The sequence below is a fragment of the Convolutriloba macropyga genome, chromosome 11, assembly GCF_964194025.1.
Source record: "Convolutriloba macropyga chromosome 11, txConMacr16.3, whole genome shotgun sequence".
NCBI classification, from domain to species: domain Eukaryota; kingdom Metazoa; phylum Xenacoelomorpha; order Acoela; family Convolutidae; genus Convolutriloba; species Convolutriloba macropyga.
This window is the reverse complement of record NC_134478.1, coordinates 28252863-28278903: the sequence shown is the minus strand read 5'-3', so window position 1 is coordinate 28278903 and position 26041 is coordinate 28252863. Positions and strand designations below refer to the sequence as shown.

General features: G+C 35.1%; 1 protein-coding gene across 1 annotated transcript in view; it reads right to left on the bottom strand.

Moving 5' to 3' along the window:
- LOC142349087 (dynein axonemal heavy chain 10-like) overlaps nucleotides 1-26041 on the bottom strand; it is a 213736-nt gene that overhangs the window by 159934 nt on the left and 27761 nt on the right. Inside the window, exons 12-25 of the mRNA XM_075400499.1 lie at nucleotides 24662-24756; nucleotides 21691-21810; nucleotides 21048-21302; nucleotides 17046-17297; nucleotides 10104-10433; nucleotides 9467-9721; nucleotides 8849-8982; nucleotides 8461-8571; nucleotides 8030-8163; nucleotides 7638-7849; nucleotides 4258-4436; nucleotides 2668-2824; nucleotides 816-1001; nucleotides 83-253 (exon numbers count right to left, since the gene is read on the bottom strand). Of these exons, the coding sequence (XP_075256614.1) occupies nucleotides 83-253; nucleotides 816-1001; nucleotides 2668-2824; nucleotides 4258-4436; nucleotides 7638-7849; nucleotides 8030-8163; nucleotides 8461-8571; nucleotides 8849-8982; nucleotides 9467-9721; nucleotides 10104-10433; nucleotides 17046-17297; nucleotides 21048-21302; nucleotides 21691-21810; nucleotides 24662-24756 (2591 nt within the window). The remainder of the gene's footprint in view (nucleotides 1-82; nucleotides 254-815; nucleotides 1002-2667; nucleotides 2825-4257; nucleotides 4437-7637; nucleotides 7850-8029; nucleotides 8164-8460; nucleotides 8572-8848; nucleotides 8983-9466; nucleotides 9722-10103; nucleotides 10434-17045; nucleotides 17298-21047; nucleotides 21303-21690; nucleotides 21811-24661; nucleotides 24757-26041) is intronic.

The following is a 26041-nucleotide window of genomic DNA, read 5'->3' as shown; positions in this document are numbered from 1 at the left end:
AAGATGAGGACGGCTATTAAGAAAACTATCATCTTTGCGATGGGAGAGATTGAGGGATATTAGATTGAAGAATGGTGCGGACCCCCTTGAATTTTCCATTGATGATGTCAAACTTCCTGGCCTCGTCTGGCAGCTGTGCCCTGATGTCTCCCCCGATGAAGATGCCCTCCAGGTACATCCACTTCCTCTGCACCACCAGCCAGATCTCTATCACCTCTGCTATGTGAGACAGAGACTTTTCCCAGTTTTGCACCTAACAACATCTTTCAATCAATCCAATGTCCTTCATTTAGCGGTATTGGAATTCCGGTAGATCAACGAGGCCTGGTAGGCTTGGAGAAGAACCGAAGGACGCGTTTGTGCACGAATGACATTTTATGCTAGTTAAATTAGCCTTTCATACGACTTGTGTCTCGAAATTTGTTTCCACGAAAGTCAAATCAATAAGCGATTATGTATGTATTATCGTCAAAACTAAACAATTACAATATGCGTGCTAGGATGGCCTTTAACCCAATTTTTTCTAAGCTCTAATTTTCACATAAAAATGCGATAGAAACTTTTTTTTCACGCATTGTCGATCATTCTTTTTAATTATGAGTTAGTCACTGCGAAATTCACCGTTTGCTCAATCTGATTTAAATTCACTAGAAATATCTTAGATGTAGACGCATCTTTTCCTTATAAAGCTTGCTGATAGTTTGTTTTTGTTTCAATTCACGCGTATTTTCATATATTTGCATCTTACAAACATTTTTTCCTAATATGGTTGCAGGTTATAATATTAGGTATACGAACTAATTATTTGTAGGTACCTGTGTGAGGAATGGTCCAATGAATCTGGACGCTGACATGCTCTGCAGGTTCATGGCGTTGTCATCCAGTGTCTGGAGTATCTCGTCACATGCTCCCAGGATACTTCCCCTCTCCACTGTACCTTTCATGTACTTGATGATTGTGAACTTCATCACTTCCCACGTGTCAACTACTTCTTTCACACCCTATACAAATACACATTGAATAGAATTAAGAGGGAAGAATTTAAAAAAAAAATAGAAAGGATAATATAACCTGCGAGAACAATTTCGACTGCCCAAAATAGTAACCAGACTGAGAACCCAGACTGAAATCAAGTCAGTCCAGACCAGAAATGCACGTAGAGATTATAAATTCACCCATATAAATAACGAGAACAATACACTCTCGAGAAACATCGAGAAAAATATTGCTAACTGAAACAAGGTGTAACCTTTAAGGTGACGTAGAGATTTATACATTGATATGAAGTCTTGAGAAACATACTAAATTTTGGTTAATCTTGCCAGGATCTTTCTATGGTACTTACAAAGAAAACATCAGGATATGTATGAAAAATGTATTTATATTTAGAATATTTGAAGAAAAATTAGGAGCAGAGTCATGATTAAACATTATAGCGTTAGAAAGCAATTCGCTCAGATGAAAAAAATAACGAACCCCGACTTTAAGAAAAAAAAGACAATGAAATAAAAAAGAAGCCGAAAGAAATTTTTTAAAAAGTTTAAAAAAACGGCGACAAAAATTGGCTCCGTCTAATCGAACTACCTTCAGTTCTTTTGATTCTATTATCTCTATCTAAATGGCCACAAATCCTTTTTCATCCTCAAGTAAAATTTTAGTCCTTAAGTAAAATTTTAGTTACAACCCCATGTGAATCACGAAAAAAAACAACCATTGACAGAGAAAGTATGAATTGAACGGACAAAATAAAAGACAAAAGAGAGAAAAACAAAAGAATAAACAATTGAGAAAAGACAAAAGGAAGAACGGACAATAAAAGAAAGAAAATGAAGGAAAAACAAACAAGAGCAATCAAACCCAAACGAAAGAAATAAAAACAAACAAAAAAAGTACAACAACGAGAGAAAGAAAGAGAGGTAAAAAAGACAAATGAAAAAAAGAAAAGTAAAATGAAAAAAGTGAAATCAGGGAGGGAAGACGGATATGGAGTACTAATTAAGAACGAAAATCTAATGTCAGATAGTCAGATAGATAGTGACGAAAAAAATTCAAAAAAATGGTCAGGGACGGGAAAAGAACTAAAAAATGTTGGAAAGAGAAAAAACAGAAACAAAGGAAAAAACGAGAGCAAAAAACAAAAGAAGACAAGAAAAAAAAAGATATGAAAAAAGGCTCAATGGTTTAAAAAGCATTGTTGATTTTGGAATCTTTTGGTTTTTCTTCATCATTGCTATCAACTTTTATAGGTGACTTTTTAGTCTTGAAAGTATTTGTTCTTTTTGATTTTGTATCAATCAATTCGATGGATTTAGTTCAAATTCAACAGTTCCAAACATTTTGACTTCCATTGTTTCCAGAAACTTGACGCTTTTTGGGTTTAGCCTGTGTTTTTAAATCTTTAATTTTCTTTGTATTGGTCGCAATAATGCAAGATCAAAAGAATTTTAAACTAAAAATTTAAAAATTCAATTCAACAAATTCAAAAATATTTGTTGTTTCAGTTTTTGTAGATACTTTAACAGCTTTCGTGAAATAGTGTCAGTGATTTCTTTGCAATCCAAGTTTTCATTAACTCAAATCAACTCTCAAACAATTTAAGAGTTCTTTAATAAACTTCTTCTATAAAACCAATAACCAATACAAATGATGTAATAAAATGAACTGAACCTTTTCAATGCTGAGTTCCTTGATTGCCATGCCAACAATTTCCCCGATAGTCTCAGTGTAATTGTGTAGTTCCATCGCAAAGAGGTTTTGAAGGGTGAAAGTGTCTGGATTCATATCAAATTTTTTCCCTGTCTTCTCCATCAAGTCTTTCCAATGTCTAAAGAAGATGTACTAATTACAACAAACCAAATTATCAGCTGGTAGCAAGGCGATTAATTACGCGCAGTGCAGAACTTTCTCGAACTGATGTAATGAGCAGTTGAACGATAATCGTTTATCTTGTTTATTCTGTTCAACATCGTGACCATGTTCTTACTTAATTAGTTAATTTTTAGAAGGACTCATTACAGGAATAACTATCTTACAAGTTCTTGTAAGATCATGCAAGATAACTATCTAGTACGACTGAATACTTAGTACAAGTTAGTACGAATCTTGCAAGATAACTATTCTGCAATGTCTGGGGAACCGACACATAAACGAAGGCAACCACTTCAAAGCAGACCTCGGTAGAGGGCACTATGATGCCGACAGATGAGAAGGGCTGTCTAAGTACACCATACATGAGAAAAAATTGAAAGTTGAAGCGATCTTTTTGTGAGATCTGGAGTTTACCAGCAGAATTCTGAATTAGCAATTGACATTTTTTGAGGTTTTTTATCGAGGGGATGTCTTCGTGAGAAAAATGCAGAACAGAGCAACTTGCTCCCCTCAAGCAAAAAAAAAGCGTTTTGAAGTGGAATAAACTTCCTCTCGAAGTACGTAAAATGAACTCGTTCATGTTGAAACAGCATCTGCTTCATCAATTGAAACTTGTATCAATTGACAAAACTTAAGCTACTTCAGAACTTACGTGCATGTTTAGCAGAAAACGGAGCATCTAATCTTGGTTTTAAATATTGCACAAAAAATTAGAACATCTACATTATTTTCGACTAGCTAACTTTAACCAGCTATGGTTATAAAAGTAATTTACAGGTTAAAATAATTAAAAGGCGAGGGAGGGGAGGGAGGATGGTTGTTTTATATAGCACTAGTAATACGTAAACTGTTATATTGAACTCTTTATTCCCATGTCGAAATTATCCCCTGATTACCCCCAAACTGATGTAAGAGTGGGGGGGGGGGGGGGGAGGGGAGGGTAATTGTCTATGGGGGGTAAAAAGATGTAAGATTAGGGGGGTAATGGGGGTAGTGGGGGGGGGGGGTGGTTAGATTTTACTCCCCAAAATGTGCACCGCCCACAAAAAAAGATGTAAAATTAGGGGCGGGGTAAACTTAGGGGGGTAAAACGATGTTAGCGTTAATGGTGGGTAATCGAGGGGAATTTTTAGATTTTGCCCCCAAAATCTTGCGTCGTTTTACCCCCCATTACCCCCCCTAATCTATCGACACGGGTTGCACTCTCCCCCCTCCCCCCACCCCCCAGCTTAGTGAGCATAAATTTTTGACCCCCAGGTGCACGTGCTATTTTCTTACATAGTAACGTGCTATATAACAATTAACATCGAACTTGTAATTGGGGGTCATAAAAAAACACGGGGGGGGGGGGGGGAGAAACAGAACAGATCCGATAAAATATAGTTTTACCTTTCTCGGAGCGCCTCGTGTTTCAAGTCAGCAAAGAGTGGAATGGAATCCTTGAATTCCTTCATTTTTCCCTCAACAGTTCCCGCTACAGACAATGACTTCACCTCTCTCGGCAGTCTCTTCAGCTCCCGTATGAAGTCCTCAATTCCCTTCTGCAGTTGCTCAATGTTCAAGTTCACCTGAAATACAATAGAAAATAGAACCTGAACGGCTAGAAAAGACACATATCGTGTTTTTTTCTCCATTTGAACTTTCTCCCTATACGAAAATCTCCAAAGAGCCAAGAAGAAAGCTTAACATCATACGTTACACGTAATTCCAAACTGCAATATACCCACCAAGTCCTGACATTATTCTGTTGCTTGGTCAAGAACATGAAACAGCCAAAAAAAAACTAGGATTTATTCTGTCCCCCCCCCCAGTGTTTTTATGATGCCCAGTTACAAATTATGTGTTGTTATATAGCACGTTACTATGTAAAAATATTGCACGTGCGCCTGGGGGTCTTAAAACATATGATCCCGCTAAGCTGGGGTGGGGGGGGGGAACAGAAAAGATCCAAAAATCATTGTCCAAAAAAACATCCACATTTTAATTGATCTTGATCCTGTTCAACAACGTGGTGTCAGGTGCAAATAAAGGTTATATTATAAAAGACTAAACAATTACAAACACGCCTCATGTATATATCTTACATAATCTCTCTGCGGCCTTTCAAAGTCTCACAAAGTACCGTAACTTTGGAGGAATCGTAAACACCCCTTTCGATCTTGGCGTTTTCACAAGTTTGTTGATGTTAACATTTTTCTTCACTCATTGGTTGAATAAAAAAAGCTCAACCTCCTTGTTCGACATATTTTAAATTTCTCTGCAGGAAATAACCTAGCTATAGTTGAAAACACAAATACAACACGCGAAAGCTCGAGCACGAAATCAACTATTGAAGCATTTTTCGCAAATATCTTCACAATCGTCTCTTCACACAACTGTTTCTAATATCTCAGGCCACCATGCATTAACAAATGGGTTTGGACAATCTCTTGATATATCATCCAAAGGGCACAATAAATTTACGACAAAGAGGTCTATATTAGAAAATTGTATATTTGTTGAAAACCTTAACAATATCCCAACGAAAAATTTAAAAGGCAATCACAGACTTTGGTGGCGATTTGTCCTGGGATAAAGATTTCGAAAAAAGGCATGAATTATTTGTTGCAACATTACACAAAAAAAAAGATGCGATCTTCGTTTCAGAAAGAAATCGATCACGAAAAACGTGGATAGATAACTATGTGAAAAAAATACGGCTAAAAAAATTTTTCTGAGAAAAGTTTGCCAAAAAATCCGGACAATAGAAAAATAAGGATTAACAAAGGATTACAGAGTACAATGCAAAAATGTCAGAAATCGATTCAGACGAAAATTAAAAAACCATGTAAATCTTTCCAATAACCAGTAGCAAAATTATGGACACACTGCGATTACTCCCATCAAAGTCTAGTTTAGACTGCCACAATAAAAACTATCTATTTCTGAAAAAAGCATCTCGAGCAGTCAATCAAGTACTCTAAACCTTATAAAATGTGTGCCTGGAACATGGCTTATTTCCGCAATTTTCGAATGTAGCCAGAATTTGGCCTCTTTTCAAAAACAGCGATTGCAGCAAAACTACGAACTATATACAAGGTTCTCTACTTCAAGCCATTGGCCAATTGTTTGGAAAAACAAAATTATAAAAAAATTTACCTTTTTGAGCAAAATTAACAAACAACATCATTTTGCCTTCGAAGCAAACTAAGAAATGTTGACTCCACAGCTACACTGACTGATAAAATTGGAAAAAAATAGTTTAAAACAAAAACATAACTAAAGGCACTGTTATTTATCTAAAAAATAAAAAGCCTTCGATACAGTGAATCACGAGCTATCGCTAAAAATGTGTTAGCAGACTTAGAGGAACGAAATTGGACATGCTTGAGTTTTATCTAAAAGACCAACTTCAATAAATTAAATTTGCAAAGTTGAATCTGCAAGAAAAAATGTCAAATGTGGAGTCCCAAAAGGATCAGTTCTGGTTCCACTAGTATTCATTATCTACATATATGAAAATCAAACCACAATATCAAAAAGAAGCAGGACTATAATCTATGCTGACTATACAGTTGTTTTCGATAAAGGTGGCATTGAGAATAAACGTATAGAACACGATGCCACACTTCGCACAGCTGCAAACTGGTTACATAAAAATAAACTAACCAACACATCAAAAATTAGAACACACGGTGTTTGGGAAAAATTTGACACAAACCAAAAACTGATCGAGCACAAACTGAAGAAACGCGCTCTTTTCAGTACCTAGGATTGATAAAGAGAACCGGTTGAATTTCCAAGGTGATAAAAAGATCTGTCAAAAAATGCTTTTAAAGTTCTGCTCTCTTTTCTATTGATTACACCCTATTGTTTCGATAACACAGCGTCTAATAGTTTTTAATACTTATTTCAAATCAATTGTACAGAATGGAATTTTGAATTACAGATCTACTAACGACACCTTTTCAAAACCAAACATAAAACAACTTCGAAAGTAAATTTCAGGAAACGTAAGCATGAGTCATTCAATCAAATACGAATATTTTGATATGGAACGCTTCAGAGTAACATGCTTTTGAGATATTCAAACTATTATCAAAGCTAATAAAAAAATTAATCATTAGGCAAAGTTTTTTCAACTGTAATATTGGACTCCTATTTGAATGAAATAAGCAAAAAGAGAAAATGGGTTCAGTATGAGCAAGCCTGAATACAAAAGGTCGATGGAAATTTTTTGACGGTAAAAGTTCAAATAATGCTAAAATGGTACAACAGTTCACTTTTTGAAGATGTTAAAACAATATAAAGAAGCAAACATAAAAGGATTTTGCCATACGTTTCTGGATCGTTATATAATTCGTAAGCAGGATTTGTTAAACAAATTTCTTCATATCCATCAGCGCAAATAGTTAATCTTTTAGATTTTAAAAAATTGCACTTTTTCAACAGCTAACCTCTATTCGATGTGGTATTTTTTCTTATCTAACCATTTTTTTTTTCAACTTAAATTGCACAACTCGTTCGTTAGGCGCTTGAAAAACCAGATATGTGCAATGGTGACCTTGTACTGCCGCACATTGTAATCATCTGTATTTGTAATTTTATGACAATAGTTTGGTATTGGCACTACGAACAATTTATTATTATTTTTAGTTGTAATGGAACACTAGCGATCCACTAATATTGTTCAGTGACGTTATAGTGGATCACTAATGAAGATCAGTGGGAATGCCACCCGAGTGGGAAAAAGTGAGTCATTTGTTAGATTGCCGGGGTTCAATACTTACCCAGAGTGTTTGTGCCCACTCCTCTCTGGCAATCTTCTGGTTCTTGTAAATCTGGTATATCTGCTGCATGCCCTTCATCTGTTTCTGCACCTCCAACAATTGAGGGTAGGCTGTGATTGGAAGATCGAATAGCTTCTCAGCATTGGCTAGTTCTTGTCTCTCAGCTTCAAGGTCATCCAGTTCTCTCTGGTACGTGACCAACAGTTGGATGCCTAAAATGAAACAATTATGGTCTACGATTTCAGAGAATCCATCTTGAGGAACACTATCAAGAAAGTCGTAAATAAGTTCAACGAGAGGATATAGAAGAAAGGCTTTGTATAATTTCTCTGACGAGATCTAAATTTTTGCATTGATGTACTCTGGTCATGAAATGCTATCGAGGCTCTTACCTTTGTCCAGATCACTGCCAACTGCGCCTGGACCCTCCAGCTGGAATCTCTGCTGGAACTCGGCCAGCTTCTGTCCAAACTTCTCAATGTCTTGCTGTGTGATTTGTGTGAACTTCCTCTTCGTTGGCACAAGTCTGCAGAAATCATATGAAAAGATGTGAATACTTTTCTGATCGCAACAAACTTTTCTGCAATAAGGCAATTTATGCTCGACATTCTAACAAGTAAAGGGTCATTGTACTTCGGTATCCTTAATTGCCCAATAGTTTTAGATGAGAGCTAGTTTAACGGCTTCAAAATTTTTCATCCATTTGATTTAAATCAGTGGCTTAAATTGACACGAATAAGCGTCACCTCTTATAGAATAGTTCAATATTCAATATTCAAATAGAATCCCTGAAATCACTTAATGTAAAATGAAGGCTTCTGACCTGGCGTCGATTCTCTTGCCCTCCATCTGCAGCTCCTCCCATTGGGTCTTAATGTTGGCCTGAAGAGTCATCTCCTCCTGTGCAACTTCTATCTTGTACATGTCCAGGGTCCTTGTAAAATATCAATGCTATTTTACAAAAATATCATTCAACGAAGTTCAAGGATCATGCAACTGATTTTTCAAGACATCATATTTCATTAACTAACTATCTATAACTAAATATCTGACAACATGTACACTTTTAGTACGCTACTTGTGATAAGTTTGGAGAAGGAGTGAATTTTAAAAGAGCAAAAATAACAATGCCGAGTTTTTGAAATAACAATGGATCACAAAATAGAGTGGCTTGAAACATTGAACTGAATTTAGATTGATTTGCAATTTACCTGTAAGCTTCTTGGATGTCTACTATCTTCATTTCGACATCAAGGGAGATGTCTTTGATCTTAGCAATGGTGGCCAACACAAACTTCAGGTCTTCTAGCTCATTCGGAGACTTCTTCAGGTCAACGTCTAGTTGCTGAAACAGTGCAAAATTCATTGAACGCACAATCTTTCAGAATTCATGACCAAAGTTTAAACTCTATGTTAGTGTGTGGGGGGGGGGGGGGGGGTTTGTTGATTGTGCATACTTGAAATAAATACTAAAACAACTGGCGGTGTTTTCAAGGAATCTTTTTTTACAGTCTAGACAGTGAAATCATTGTTCATGGGACAATTAAATGGTCATTTTAATCTGGAGCCCCAAAAAGAAATATCAATTGTATCCGATTTGAAGATCAATCTGGTCCCTTAAGAACTCAATTAAATTTTACCTGCTTTTCAAGTTTTTCTATTTAGCGTAAAGATCAAACTATTCATATGTTTATAAAGTGATTTGAACTTGTAATGTAAATAATTAACCAAACTTTTTTGTTATGGTTATTGTTATATTCAATTTACATTTTATAGATTTAAAAGAAATAGCGTGACAACATATGTAGAGACGAAATTCTCCAACTTACATCCAGTTCTGCTTTGAGTTCGTCCATTTGTGTCTTGCACTGTTCGTGCAACAACCCCCCAAGGTCATTGATCCAGCTCTTGGCATAGTCCTGTAGAGCAAACACCAAAGGTTCCAGGTTCAGTTTGAGACTGTAGATCAACTTGAATTTGATCTTGGAATCAATCTCTTTGTCCAGGTTCACGTACTTCTGAAGGTTGTCGTCAAACATGAGCGTGGTCAACTTTTTGGCCTGCAGACGCTCCAGCTGGGCTTGCTGAAAAATAGCAGCTCTTGTTTAATTTAGGGCTTAAATGTGTTTAGTTTAGGGCTTAAGTCTTAAGTATGTTATGATCATAGCTCTGAATCAGTACTGATACCTAGACTTGGAATTAGACTGCCCAGTACTGATATTGACTTGGCGTTAAGTACGGGTTGAACATCGAGAAAAATTGTTAATACAATCTTTCGAGCAGGCCACTTTACCTATAGACCACTTTTCTCAACAAATGAACATTTACTCGATAAATGAAACAAAAATTTTGTCAAAGGATTGTTACATTAAACAAAATCAATTGAGTATACCAATTTCACCAGGCTAGTTTGTATTGCTTAAAAAGTTATTTAAAATTAAAATTTTGAAAAGAAAACACTCTCACCCTGTCTCCCTTATAGAGCAACTTATACTTCTTCCAAGGTGTCAAGTACTTCTGGGCAGAGGCGAAAATCTTCTGAAAGCAACTCTGAACCTCATTAACCAGATCAATAATCTCCGGGTTAAAAGCAACGTCATTGTAAAATGACACAATCACTGGCTCGTCTTCACCTTCCACGTTTTGTGGGGGACATTCAAGACACGATCCTCGCATCCAGCGTACAAACATTTTGGCAACGTCCAGACAGTCTCGCATGTTATTTTGCACTTGTTTTATGGCGTCATTTTGAGTTGGGCTCAACACTAGCTCGGGTAGAACCAGGGTTGCGTCAACCTGAAATGGCTATTTGACGCAAAAAAGTGTATAAGGGAAAATAGGACACATTAGCTCTAGTACTGAATCATAGACCAATGTACAAAATATTATAACCAAAACAAATTATTTACAATTGACAAATGCACGTTAAGATCTATAGATCCGAAAATGGAGGTGGCGTCACGACCACAACTTTTTTTAATGCTATTTCAAAGTTATTTTTAACTCGCTAATGTGCGATGGCACATACTGTTGCAATCCAATTGAAGCTGCGATAGACTGCCTGTAAAGAAGTAGTTCAAATTTTGATATTTAATTTTTTTAATATAAAAACCAGTATAATATGTCAGCAACCAAAATAATTGATAGGTCCAATAAAGATTCCTAATAAAGGACAGACGTGTATGCAAAAAAGGACAGACCAGTGAGATCATCTCACTGAGTGAATGAACAAATGAAACGACAGAAGTTAAATCCTAACTAATGCATAATTGCAATATACAAGGCACCATTTTACAAAATAGAGAACAAAAAACGAAAAACAAATACAAATTTTAATAAAACTTTGAGTGTCTAGTCAACAAAGTCATTGGTAGCCCACAGACTAGTTCAAAACAAAAGAGCATAGTAATCATTAAAAGAAAGTTATCGCAATTAGAACACTTCGCTGCAAAATTAGTTAAAAAAACTCAAACAGAAAACAAAAAAACTAAATTAAAAAATGACTCAGAAAACCAAAAAAAATCCAGATCCAAGACCAAATCTGTTTCCCTTCAAAAAAACAACAATGAGACACAATTGAGCCTCGATACCGCTTCAAGCTTGCTGAAAACCATAAATTGTGAAAATTGTACATGAAATTGGCAAAAGTTATCAAAAAGTAAAAAAGAAAAGAGGCCAAAAATGTGAACTGTTTCAGCGTGAAAATGTGAACCATATCAGCGTGAAACTAGATCAGGTCACAAGCATTCTATACAATCAAAATGAAAAAGACAAATTCTAGTGATACCACTTAAAACTCTAGGAAAAAAGAATATCGACTGGCCAAAGTCAATTGAAGAAAAACCAGTTGAGCGTATAGAGCCTCACCCCAGAAGGGGTCTGAAATAGAGAGTTACAAGAAAGCCCTCACTCAGTGTATGCGGTGGAAAACAATGCCTGGCTTCCATCCCGATGGTTTGCAACTAATAGGCAAAAATTTAATCAGATCGTCATTTGTACAAATGAAAATACATCATTGAAACTTGGACGAAAATTTGAACCAAATTTCTGGACTTTAAGGCTTTCTTACCCTTGATCACCAACTGCAGTTGATAATATACAAAACTTGTTTCGACTTAACAGTTTCGAAACATTTTAATAAATTGAGCAAAAGATTGAGTAGGAAGTATTTCAACAAAAACTAGATCGATGACATCACTTTTATAATTATACAACACACAGCTCAAGGCAAAACTTTTTAAAAAAACAACAATTGCAAAGATAGGATAAAAGCGACAGTTTAGTTCCCGGCAACTGTTCGGAATGCTAACCTAATTATACTACATCAAATAATGTGGCCAAAATTGAATTTTTTGTTAGCAATAACAGAAAATCAGACCGAAAACCAAATAGTAAAAACTGAGATATTAGGCACTTCAAAACCAACTCATGTCTATAAAAGAAATAAAGTTCTAAAAATAATTGTGTTTGATATTATCGATTCACATAATAAATTGTAGAAATGAAATAAAAAGAACAATTATCAACATTTAGGATGTCACCTTAGGTGTCGTTCATTTTGTGTCGTTCATTTAGGTGTTGGTGCCGCTTTTATTAAAGATTTTGTAACCATTGCGAATTCTTTAGAGCCATATTCTTTTTTTTACAAAGATCAGAGTATTTGCTTTAAAATCATGCAAAAAAAGTTTTTTTGCACTCAAAAAGGTTTAATGAGCACAGTAAGAATAATAAAACTTTCTAAAGAATACCTCGAAAAAATCCTTATATCTCAAATTAATTTTTAGCATTGTACAAGTTTTACGCATAGTCTGTCTTTTAATGACAATAATATTTTCAGCGAAAACTAAAAACGCTCTCGTAGAGTCGCTGTTCGTTTTAATGCTCATTAAAACGTGCCATGTAGATTTCCAAAAAATAGTCACCATTGATTGCCGTAAATCAGATTGCGATAGAACGAACCGGAATAAACTCAAAGAAAATTGTGGTACCAAAAAAATTATTCAATGCCGGCAATTTTGATTGAATTTCGAAGTGATATATATTCCAGTCCCTAAATGAGAGGAAACAGGAATAAATTTCAAATCTCAACAAATATTATACCTTGTAAAAGAGACTAATTAGAACAGTTCAAACACCAGTCAATATGGGGTCTTTGTGGGTGTATACTGTTTCTATAATTGATTTCGTTTTTCGACGATCAGTCTGATCATTTTAAGCTGCACTGCTGAGCATCTGTTGTTTAAACTCCTTTTAGCACATTGAACCAGGAACAGAATTAGCCAGAGAACTCGAAAAGATTTCACGAAAAATATTGAAAAAACTGTGAACGAATAAAAAAAACATAGCAGGACAAGTCCTGAAGTACAATTCAAAGAATTTTCATTGACTAAACAGAAAACTAGACCTAGAATGGGTTATGAATCGATCGGAAAAACCATTAAAAAAATCCGATCCAAAAAAACGAAAGAACAGTAAAAATCAAAGTCAAATTGCCGCATGTGAACAAAAAACCACTAGCGAGAAAGCGAGTTTTTGTTCAAACACGGTTTTCTCACTCTAGTTTAAATTTTGAGCGAAAAAAATTTCACGCCGCAAAACCACTCGCTTTTTCGCTCCACTTCCTGCTTCGGCGTGACCAAAATTACTACTCCAATTTGACTTCAAAAATCATTAAAGTGTGTGAACAGATCTTAAAAAAAGACAGCGCCCCAATACAATTCAAATTCTTTGAATTGTAAAAAACTTAGCAGCACACGTCCTGCATTAGAATTCCAAGAATTGAATAAAACTGAGATGTGATTATAACTCACATCAAAGAAACAACTTTTGTTGATTAGCAAAGTAAATAACCTACATACATGGGAATATGGGTTGAACAATACAAAAAGAAACTCACTATATCATCAACTCCGATAACAACGTTTTACCCACCGTCCAAAAAGCATGTCCACGAGAAACATATACAAACCTTGAAGAAAGCAATGAAGAGAAAGTGGAAGATAAAAGAAAGAAAGTTGAACTTCGCTTAAGTCTTTGGAATAGAGTTTTTGAAAGACATGCCACTATACTAAAGATCTTAACCAAATACAGTTGTCTGCCAAAGAACAACACCGATGTTCAATGAGACCTTTAACTGTTGACTGGGATCTTTTCAACAATTGCCCCCCTTTTGCAAAAGGGGGGGGCTATTCTTGAAAAGATTTTAAGCGAGCGATTTATTAACCAATCAGAGACGACTAATAACTTTCCGTGTATGCTCATACTGTGTTAAACTGGATAGAATAAAATGTGCCGTGCTAGGACAATTAGCCGAAATGGAATACAAAGCGAATAAAATTTCCGACTGGCGGGTCGGTGGGCGCGCTTCGCGCGCGTCGCGGCTTCGCCGCGATAACCGACCCGCGATTTCCGGATTACATCCCACAGCGCGTGAGAGGCATGGCCGTGAACAGCGGTCCGCAATTGCTCCTAAACATATTCGGCTATCTCAATTGTAGGCCAAATAATATTGTGGTAAAGTATAGCACAAAAGGGGTGGCGATTCTCTACTAGGTACCAAAGGGGGGGGCAATAGTTGAAAAGATCCGTTGACTGTAAGTGAAATGACAAAAGGAGCAACAAATACTGGACAAAACAATCAAGTTTTTTTTAAGACAAATAATATCAAGGTCCATAAAACTGTTAGTTGAATACTGAAACTATTCACGAAATTCAACTATGCTTAGTCATCAAGCCTCTCAAGGCGAGATCTGCCATTAAAATGACCGTCAGAAAATCGAACAATGAAAAAGAAAAAAAGACGAATCACAGAAATTAGTATAGTATGAAGTCAAACAATGTCAACGAAAAGAAGTATATATAAAGAAATATTCAGATACAATCAATTATATCTTACTCGAAACCCAAACAAAATTCATTATAGGCACTTAGTGAAAAAGTAACAAAATGAAAAACAAATACTGTTTTAAGTTAAAATATGAGTGAAACTATATGATTACAATTAGAGCCAAGGTCAGAAGTAAGAAGCTTTAAACTGAAAAACTTGAATACTTCAATCATGCATCACTAAAAAATTGATGAGACATGTCAGTTTTAGGGCATCAAGATATTAAACGAACAACAAAAAGGTGCAAACTTCAAAAAAGCACTGCACATGAAAACAAATAGTATCAAGGTTATATTCACAATTAGCTAAAAAATTGTAAAAAAACAATTAAATTCATCTACGCCTCATTAGAAAGACAATAAGAGCAAAAATTGATGAGTGTAACCAATAAAACACCAGATGTAACAACAATTAAACGTAAAACTCGAATTTCACCAATATTTCATGAGAAAAGTTAGCCTAAAAGTCAAAAACCGCCAGCTGCATACTATTGACATCTGAAATTATGTGGACAAATTATCATGCTTTAAAATACTCGCATTTTTGCTCCATTTACTACTCTGGCGTCATTAAAATTACTATTCCAATTTGAGTTTTCAATCAAATAAGAAAGTTAAAAAATTTAAATACTGATCTTTCAATCGAAACAGCCGCCAATTACAATCCAAATTCTTGTTTAAAAAACATGTGTTAAGGAATTGGCTTTCCTTAAAGTAATTTTTTGTGCAACAATGATTTGCACAATACAAGTTAAAGAATCCGATTTGGTAGACGTTAGTTGTTAAGAACTGACGCATCTTCTTGAATTATGAGTTTCTTCCATTTTTTACGTGCTATTGTCTGCTAATATAACTTTAGCCATTTCGCTGATATGAAACACTTTCTAAAATTCCTATTGATTAACCCGTATTTAACCGTAAAATCGGAAAATTGGTTCTGTAATAATTTAAAAGGGGGACTTTTGTGTTAAAATTTATGAAGATCTCACATAGAAGTTTTTCTCACACGCCTCGATAAATTCTGATCAATATTTTACCAACTTGTTGCAATTCAAGAGTGGATGGTTACCTCGTACGAATCTGGCAGATTCTGTCTGATTCTTACAAGACGATGCATCTTCTGGTAAAGATTTTCGTCAGATTCCTGCAAGATAACATTTTTTCTGCCAGCTTTCTACACGATGCCCATTTTTCTCCCAGAGTTCTACAAGGTAACCAGTTTATGACAGAGTCCTACAATGTATTTCAGCCAGATTCGTACAAGGTAGCTAATTTTCTGTCAAACTCCTATGAGATAAAAATTGGTCTGGCATAATTTTTAATACGATTTCTTCTGTGATCATTTTTTCATTTAATCACTTCATCTTGATTAATAGTTGTGCTGCATCATTATGTTTGTAATCAAATCTCACGAAAATCAATTTAACTACCTCTTCAAATTGAAAAAGAGATGATGCAATAAGGAAAAAAGATTTGATTAATTAACTAATCGCTTTTTAAGAGCCAGATTAAATTCGCCTGCGGTTGGTTTAATTGATTTAGAGAATGAAAGGGTAATTTTGAAAATAAAAAAGCGTCCATGCTCAATATAAACAAATGAACTTAATTCAACAATCAAATTAGTAAATCATCTTATCAAGCATTGTATATTTTTTTCTTCTAGTTTATGCAATCAATAAAACAACTGTACTGCAAATAAGTGTGCCTTAATAACTGAAACGAGCAGTCTAGATATTAGCAACCAAATGAAAACGGAACAAATAGAATTTTGCAAGATAGCCATTCGTCTGGCAGATTCTGCCAGATACTGATTTTTCTGACAAAATCTTCAAGATAAACTTTTTTTGGACAGTATCTTGCAAGATTATCATTTTTCTCCAAGATTTTGGAAGATAACCATTTATCTCTTAGAACCTGACAGACTCCTGCAAGATAACCATCAAGTCCCAACTAGGGTATTTCCTGACAGGATCTGTGCAAGCGGCAACAAGTTTTGTTTCAGAGGGCTATGCATATTTTAACTAATTAAGCGTCCTCGATCAGTCAAAAGGAGAGAAAAATGAAAAATTTTCAGCCGTGGTTTTCCCTAAGGGAAAAAGAAGACAAGATCGACATAGTTCTTGACGATCCTCTCGATGATAGCAAATTTGTCTGTCTTTGTACATGATATCGATCGATCAAGTTGACTCTGGAAAAATTCAGGGCGGCATATAATTCATAAACCACAAATACATTTAGACGGTTGTACCCAAAAACTCTATTTTATCCGGACACCAAAAATAGGAGATGTTGGATACGAAAAGAAGCAACTGGGTCTTACTTTTCTTCTTCTTTTTGTGATCAACAGTATTTGTGAACAACTGATAAGTGTTTTTCACTGATTTTAAATTATCCCTCCTTTGAGGTCTATCCACCACAATTATTTTAGCATTGAAGGGGGTGTACAAATAGGATGTATAAGTGGTCATATTCTAATGGGGGAGGGGTTGAAACCAGCTGGTCAAAACTTAGGAGCTCCTGAACCTGGAAGAGGGGCTTCGCTCCCATCAAGTGTCTGGTGAACTTCCGCAAGTTGTTCATGACCATCTTTGTAATGGAGTCGAACACTTTCCGCTCCCAGTATGCATAATAGGCCTGCAATCTGGGTGCCTTGCCAGTGTTTGTGTGAACAACCAGACCCTCCATTTTGGTTAGAAGGGGTCCAATGGCTCTGTACTTGCGCACTAACACTTCTACATCTCTTGCTCGTTCAGTTTCGATGTAGTCAAAGAAATCCTGCGACCAAAACAGTCTTGATTAGAATGTCGAAAATGTTTACGATATGAAATTCTAAACAAAAAATAACCTAGCGGCCGTCGACCCCACTGAGTGACGTTTGCTATTGAAACAGTTGGAGAAAAATTGTCGACAGCTTAACTTTTTTCTAAGTGTCCAAAAGTGTTCTTCTTTGGTCTGCAGTTTCATCAGATTCAATTAATTTGGTAAATGCAGCCTTCATTTGGAGGACAATAAGTTCAATACTATTAGCAGCTAGCAGTGTCCTCCATTACGTGGTCAATGTCGGACATTAGCTTACATACTCAATTTTATCATGCTTTTTCACGACTCATGTATTAAGATTAGAGTTGTACGAGTGTGTGGAAACGAATGAAACTAGGCTAATTTAGTTCAAAATTGCTTAAAATTACCCCTTTTCCACGGATACAGCATCTAATTACCGGAATGAAAGAAAACCTAATTGGCGACTGATTTCAGAAGTTTCCCTCTCAACACTAATCGTAGACTAGGAAAACAAATAGTGATTTTGAAATCACCAATAGCACTCAAATCTTTCAATTTGTCTCAAGTAAATACAAACGAAATTCGGAAAAAAATTCAAGGCTAATTACATGTTCAAAATGGCTTTGTTTCCACAAGACGCAAAATTTATCAAAGTTTGCCTTTTCAGACATTTGCCATGTAATCTAAAAGAAGCTTTGATAATTTAATGCACTAAGTCTTAAAACAATAAATCTTAGCGGTCGGATTCTCTTAGCATATCCCGTTTATTTTGATTTCATATTTTTTGCGTAAATTTAATGAATGATTTCTAAATTCCTTTCTTTTTAACTGGAACAGTGAGTGAGTGAGGCACGTATGAAGGTAAACATTGAAGCTGCTACGTAAAAAGTTATCGACAAGAAAATAAAATAGAAAACGTAGCCAGACAAGTCTTTAACCATAATTGAAAACCTTATTATTGACTAAAAACGCATAGACCTAGAAATTACTATAAATTGTTTCGAAAAAAAACATTTAGAGAAATATTCGATCAAAACCCCAAAAAACAGCCAAACGTGAACAAAACCACAATCGAGAAAACGAATTTTTGTTCAAGCGCCTTTTTTTGTATAACGAAAGACGTGATCGGAAAGTAAATCGACCTTAGAAAACATAGCAGGTCAACAGTGAAATTATATCTAAATAACAACTGAGTACCGGCAATTATAGTGAAAAAATATTCAAATAAAACAAATGATCCTATAGACATAAAAATGAAAAATAAGAATTAGAAAAAAGCCGTTGATGAATATAATAAAGCAAAAAGCATGAAATGAAGAGAACCGGTAAAAACACGGGAAGAAACCATTCAAACTGCAGCTCCAGTGAAAACACACACAAAATGAATGAAAAACTGTTTGCTTTAAGGCCCAAGGAAAACAACTCAAAAACATAGTGACATCAAAATGATTAAAAACACACGCATAAATTGAAGTCCTTCACAACATGGTGATATACAACGTTGAGAATACATACAACCCTTCTTTGTCATTTCCACCGATAGACAAAGAAACAAAAGTTTTAACTACTGAAAGCTAGAATAAAAAATTCTATGAAATTGTCCAAAAAATTAAAAAATTCGTACAATTGAAAGAATATTTTGTTGCATCAGAAGGGCGATGAGAACTACCTTAATTTCAGTGAAAAAACTATGTAATATATAAGGTTAAAAGTTCCACAATTTTTTAAAGAAAAGTTTCAAATCATAAAAATTAGAAATCAACTGGCTGCAACAAATAAGTTTCTTCCTGCCCGTTGGAAAATTAATTGGACTGGTCATTAGAGAAGCTAAGTACCCAGAAAAAAACCGCAAATACGTCCAAAATAAAAATAATCACTAAAACATTGAATTATTTTGAAAACAAGTATTGTGAAAGTCGCCAATACCAACCGAAAATAAGGGAAGCAACGCATTTATCTCCATTCTAAATCACTAGAAAGTTGTTATGATTAACGCTACTAACTGAAAAAAATTGCAAAACGACAGCAAATAACTACAAGCCAAAAAATTCACGATAGATTTTTAAAACATGTGAAACTCATAAAATCATTAACTACGAATTAACATCGCCTATTAATTTAATTTCTGTCTCATTAGAATGCCGATTACACTAGGCATTAATGTTAGGTGACAAAAAACTCAAACTAAGGCACAAGAAACTCAAACTCAAAGGAGACGGCAACACTTGGAAATTTGTATGGTTTCGATTGAACCTAAATAGTGTAAAAGCTGTAAAAGTTACCCTATCAACTATTCCAGAAATGTAGAATTTTCGCATGTGACCAAACATCTTACAGATCTGACCAGAAAAGAACAAAATTTACTCGTATTTGAAAAGAAATTAGACCTCATTTAGGTATTCAGTTACAAAAAAGAATTACATAACTGGAAAATGGTTAAAACAAAAGCAGAGGAAAAGCAACATGACAACGGCACCACTCCAAAGAAGCATTAGAAAAAACTTGCAATAACGTAAGATTTGTTTCAGAAGACAAGCACAAAGTCAATGAAATAGCAACAGAAAACACTCATAGAGAAAAACCGAGCGGAACAAAGGAAGAAGAAATTAAATCAATGACAAAACTTTGTAAAAAAACACTTTGCTAAATACTAAAGTTTTACTTCCAACACATTACACAAAAAAAATTTCAGTACTTCTTTTTCGATTAATTACTCTCCCAATACCTGGCAGGGACCCATGAGACACTAACAAAAATACAAACGAAAACTGAAAAAATTATGGATTGTAATAGTTGTTTCCAAAAAGTAAAAAAGCAGAAAAAAGCAGAAAACTTCAAAAAACAGACAAAAATGAGACTGAATTAAACCACTGGAAATTTAGAATTTAACCAAAACGCACCTCACTACCTTGAAAAAGTTGACGAGTGTTGCAGAAACTGTTCAAAAAAGATGCCTAAAACGACAAAATGACAAAAGTGTTTAAATTTTCAGTTAAAACTCTAACATTTGCTTCAGATGGTTATTAATGCATCCAAAAATACAGTTGCTGGTTAATATACTTGAAAAACTACTTTTTCCAAGAAAATATTGTTATATATAGTCAAAACTGCAATAGGTTGAGAACCTTACAACTACTTTGAGCAATAGGCTTCTTTTCAGTTTCCAACGAATGCAATAACACTGAACAACAGGTTTGAAAAATGCTTCAGTGGTCTAATAATCCACAAAATGGCTGCAAAACCTACAAATTAAGAACGATTAATACCCAAAAACGTGACAAAATTATCAATACCCGCTGAAAATGTTTAAAATAGCTTTGTAACCGAAAAACGAGTCGTTCCAAAGATAGTATTATTAACCGAATAACCGAAAAAACTAGCAAAAAAAGACAGCGCCGCAATACAATCCATTGGTTTTGAAAAACAGAGCCTAGATACTAGCCTCCGAAAGGCTGACGACGCCTGATTTACAATGAACTCAGGTTTAGAAGACGTCAAAATGTTTTCAAACACGTCTTGTACGAAGAGAGAGAGAGAGCACTGGCTAGCTTTCACCCATGTTGTGTCTTGGTAGCAACAATGAATTTTGTCTGGAACTGCAAATTTCGATGCCATTTAATAACGCTTCTTAATAGCGCGCGTTAACATTCAAGGTGCTTTTGGCTCACTAGACAGCACAATGAGCCCTGATCGAGACTTCTGCATTTTATTTTAGTAATTTGTAACAGATTAACTAATTCCAACCTTGACAAAGGGTAGTTGTCCTTGGAACCCAGGCGGGGGCACTTTGAACAAGTTGGCCGACTCAACAATATGCAGTCTGGACTCTACATCACTCGAGTTCTTCTGGATCTGGTTGACAAGTGATTCAAACTTGCCAATTTGGGATGTGCACTTCTGGATGAAATCACTTATTCCCAAAGAGTTCCAGTTGAGCCGAACAACCCCGGGCTTCAGGATGCGTTTCAGTTCCTTCAAGTGTTCCGACAACAGTTGAGTCTGAAAAACCATAATCGACAATTAAATCGTGGCAATCAAAGAACAATCGGCGAGGGTTACGTTGGTCAAAGAAACAGATGTTTCATTAATCATCATAAGTTTGCTAACTCAATATTTCTGCTCTGTCATACTCTAGGGTTCTAGATTTTAAAACGAGCAAACTTCATGTTTCAAATCAAGCTACATGACTGCTCAATTCAAATATTCGAAATTTCGAAATTCCGACTGAGAATTTCAAACGCCAGACTTTCTCAGTTATTTCCTCAAAGTCACGTAACCTTTTCTTCTGCCTTCCAGTTTGAAGTATAGGTTACGCGACTCTGATGACGTCACTGAGAAAACCTGCAGTTAACCGAGAACCGCGTCAGATCTTTATGTAAAAAGAAACCTCAGCATCATTGAGTGAAGAGACAGCATCGTGGTATCTCTTGAGCATGTTCTTCAGTTTGTCCACATACTTGATGTACTTCTCCTCTTGCAGTGCAACGTTCCTCGCTATCTCAGGCACCTATCAACACCCAAATTTAGTTTAATAATAAACATACCCTGCAGATTGCCGGACAATAGCCCATTCCCATAACAAGGATTGGGATTGAAAGAAGAGAAAAAACTAATGAAAGAAATCATTTTGTACGCAAACAGTTTTAAAATGCGGACTATTTTGATGTCATTTTGGAGCTTAACATTCTTCTGTTTCGTAGTGAGACCACACAGGGGCTTGTATAAATACCAGAAAGCATTAGAGATGGTAACTAAGAACAAAATTCTAGTAACGCGGATTTAACGGGTTTTATGGGTTTATCCCGTTTCTATTTCTGATTTTGTTTTTCGATACTGACTCTGTTCATATTGAATTGCTTTGTTGAGCAACTGCTGTCTAAAAACACTTTTAGCAGATTGAGAGAAGAGTGAAACTAGCCTAGAGAAGTCAAAGAGATTTCACTTAAAATGTTGAACAAGCTATGGACTAAGGTAAAGCAAAAACTTAATACGACGAAGTAATGTTATGAGCACTATAATAGCCAGCTGAGAAGCTGAAGCGGCTAATAATTATAGATATAAATTGTTTCCTGGTGTTAAAAATACAATCGTCATGGAAAATATACACAGCGTTTTTCTAAGAAAAAAGGAGCACTAGAGAGGACACCATTAGACTTTCTGGTCTGTTTATAAGTGCCCCTTTTACTCGAGGTTGAATTCTAACTATGACTCCTAATGCAGATCTTTATTATGTTTTAGAAAAAAAAAAATTGAAAATAAAAGTTGTGAAAAAACTTTTATTTTTTTCAATTTTTCACTAATTTTTGCCATGCAACAGTTTGACTGCAAAATCTTTTAATAGAATATAATTGTCCAATTTTTCATAAAAAAACGTTTTTAGTTGCCTGCTTGAATATTGTTTTCTTAATCATTGAAAGAGCTGTCAATGTTGACAAACATATTAATCAAATTTCTAGTTCTCTTTCCGATACTGTTTTTGGGAACCTAATGTTAGGTAGTTAATTTTTTACGGTTTTTGAGCAAACGAAAAGCCAAAATTTCTGCTTCGGTTATGAACATAATTGACTGGAGTATAGAATTTTCTCGCCCAATGATTTTTATAATCAATTTGAAAACCACGTCAATTTCAACATGTAAATCCTTGGCAGAGTTAATTTTTTTGGTTTTTCGGGGATCTGAGCAACATAATCAAATTTTTGTAAAAGAAAATTACTCTTAAAATTCGATTAATTTTTGCATCAGTCTTTTCCATGTTTATTTTTTGCTTCCGGTTCCATGTACTAATATAACTTATTGAATAATACTTTCCACGAACGTATTAAAAACTCTTATCATTTGCCTTGGATTCAGCATTTTTTGGCAACTTGTAAAACATCCCACAAAATTGAACTAGTTTTCTTTTCAGAACGTTTGATATGTTCACATAAATTTAAACTGCTATCTAAAGTCCCTTTAAATATTTCAATGATTTTACCTTTTGTAAAGTTTTTTTTTCCAATATGGTACAGTTGATCGTGATCTTTTTTGTTTCAGTACTAAGTCTTATTGTTTTTGTTCTTTTTGTGTTACTTGTCAATTTATTGTTCTCATAGTTAACTCTCAAAGCATCTTGATTCTGTTATTTTTTACTTCGAAACCATGCGTCCATTTTCTTAGGTTTCCAATTGACCATCAGTTTCATTATCATAGCTATGATCATCAGCACACCAGATCAACACTTTACTAAATCAAAAGGCAGCAGTCCATATCATTTCTCCGCATACCCGAAGTAAACATTTCTTGCTATTTGTTTTCGTTTTTCCCACTGTCATTTCTCCCCACTTCATCAGGTAAGAACTCAAAGATGAGTATTGATGCTTTCAAGTACACAAATACACGGTTTGTTTGTACATATTTCGGTTTCTTTGTATAATTCAAATCAACTGACGGAACTAATGAAAAATTCGGTTCTCCAGTTATCCAATAATATATGCAAAAATTTTTTAGTTTTTTTAACAAATTTTCGTGTTGAATTTACAATTTGTCAACCTCCCTAGTTCAAAACAAACGCCAAATTTGCAAACATTTGCCATATTTTGCTCGATAAAGCCAAATTTGTGAAAATTAGCAAATTATCTTTTCGCGGGCTCAAATTTGCAAAATTTTCCAAATTAATGTTAGGTTTGCAAAAATTTGAAAACGCTCGGATGAGTTCGTTCCGGTCGAGCTCTAATTAATTTAGCAATGTGTTGTGTTTTCCTAACCATTTCTATAAGATTGCTTAATTCAATTGAAAAATGTTTAAAACACGCTTTCTAAACGATATGTGTGCTCAAATCACCCTACAGGGCCAACTACTAACGATTAGGGACAAAAATATTCAGACGTGTTTGCAAATATTTGTAAAATTAATGCAATATTTTACAAAATTTGCAAATTTCTTTATAAATATTTTCAAATTTGACATTAAGCTTAAACTAGGGCTATCACTCGTTTTTTCAATAATTTTAAATCCTAAAATTATTTTTCAAATTATTACAAATCGGTCATTTGAATTTGGAAAAACTAGCAAAGAAATTCAAACGAATCCATTCAGGGCCCCCGAAAAAATTATTTAAATGAGAATAAAGCATTATTTGAAGTATAAATTTGACGTAACAGATATTTGTTGTTTCTATACCTTCATATTGGTATATATATATATATATATATATATATATATATATATATATATATATAAATTGCGATTGATATGGTACCACCTCTTATTAGGCTATGGAAACCTTTATCATTCCACAAACACGCAATAGTTTGCTCATACTTGCAAATGAAAACAAAAATTTTTGGTGAAAAGAAATGGTTGCCAAATCAAGTCTCACCTGGAATCCGAGGCTTTCCATGTATTTGGTCTCAGCAATGATCTCCCCCAATTCGTCTGCAAAGTCAACCCAGTACTGCACTTTGTGCCTGTCTTCTGCACAAACACAGCAAAACATTTCAAAATTGGAATCAACTATTCTGGACTATTATGAGTGTAACCTTTGTCTATTTGCCTGCTGGCCTACAGTGATACGTTTTGAACTCTTTTGAACAGGACAATTCAAATGCAAAAACACAAAGCATGATTGCAGTAGCACAAAGTATAGCAAAAAACTGAAGCTCATTTTTAGAATCAGTTTGGATTAGATCAAGGCACACATTCGCGCAAGAACTAAGTGAAATTTGAGCCACAGACACTGACAATCATGAGCCAATGTAGATCAATTTGTCGCTGGACATAAGCAGGAAATGAGTTGAGCCGAACAAATCTCTAAATTCAGCGCAGCTGTGCAAATTATAGGGAGGTGCGAGGTTTGTCATCGGTTGGACATTCGGATATATTCTGTTTTGACCCCCCCCCCCCCCCAGCTTAGTGGGCTTATATCTTTTACGCCCCCCAGGCGCACGTGCTATATTTCTACATATGGTAAAGTAAAGTGCTATATAACATATAATCTGTAACGGGGGGGGGGGGGGGGGAGGCGTAAAAAACACTGGGGGGGGGGGGCAAAACAGAATAGATCCGACATTCTAACAACTGCTGAATTAAGAAGGCTTTGTGAGTTAGTGTAAGCAAACTTCTGAAAGATAGAATTCGATGGCGACTTGCCGTTGAAGTGAGTTGAGGGAGTGACTAAATCATCCAAAATATAAGTTGATTGCCTTTTGTTTCAAAGATTCACAAGCCGCCTAAGTATTACTAGTTGCTAAATCATTCATAAAATGCTCCTAATTACTTAATACGAGCCAGGATTAGTGTTAAAGCCAGTTTTGGGCGAGAAAATCTTGCCGGCAGAAAACTCATCCTCAGCAATTGAATATTGAATAATGAATTTAAAAAGAACAGATAATTAACGCCTCCATCCAGTGCTACAAGAAAAATTGGGAGTTAAATTGACGCGGCCAAAAAATTAGTTTCAGGATTGACAGTTGTTTTTTTTACCATATAAGCAATATCGTGAAAAAAAATAGGCAGAGCAATTTCTTTTTCAATTTTTTGGAGTTTCAAGTTTCATTGTAATTGAAACTTTTTGACAAAAATGGGAAACAAGTGGGACCATTTCTTTGTTCAAGTTAACGTTGACGTCATTTCCGGACCTCCTGGATCAATCTCAGCGAATCAACAATTAAAATCAAAATTGGGGCTTTTTATTGTTCTCGTTTTTAAAATTATCTGGGAGTTAGAAACATTATGCTAGCCTGGCGTCTTGTTTAGTCGT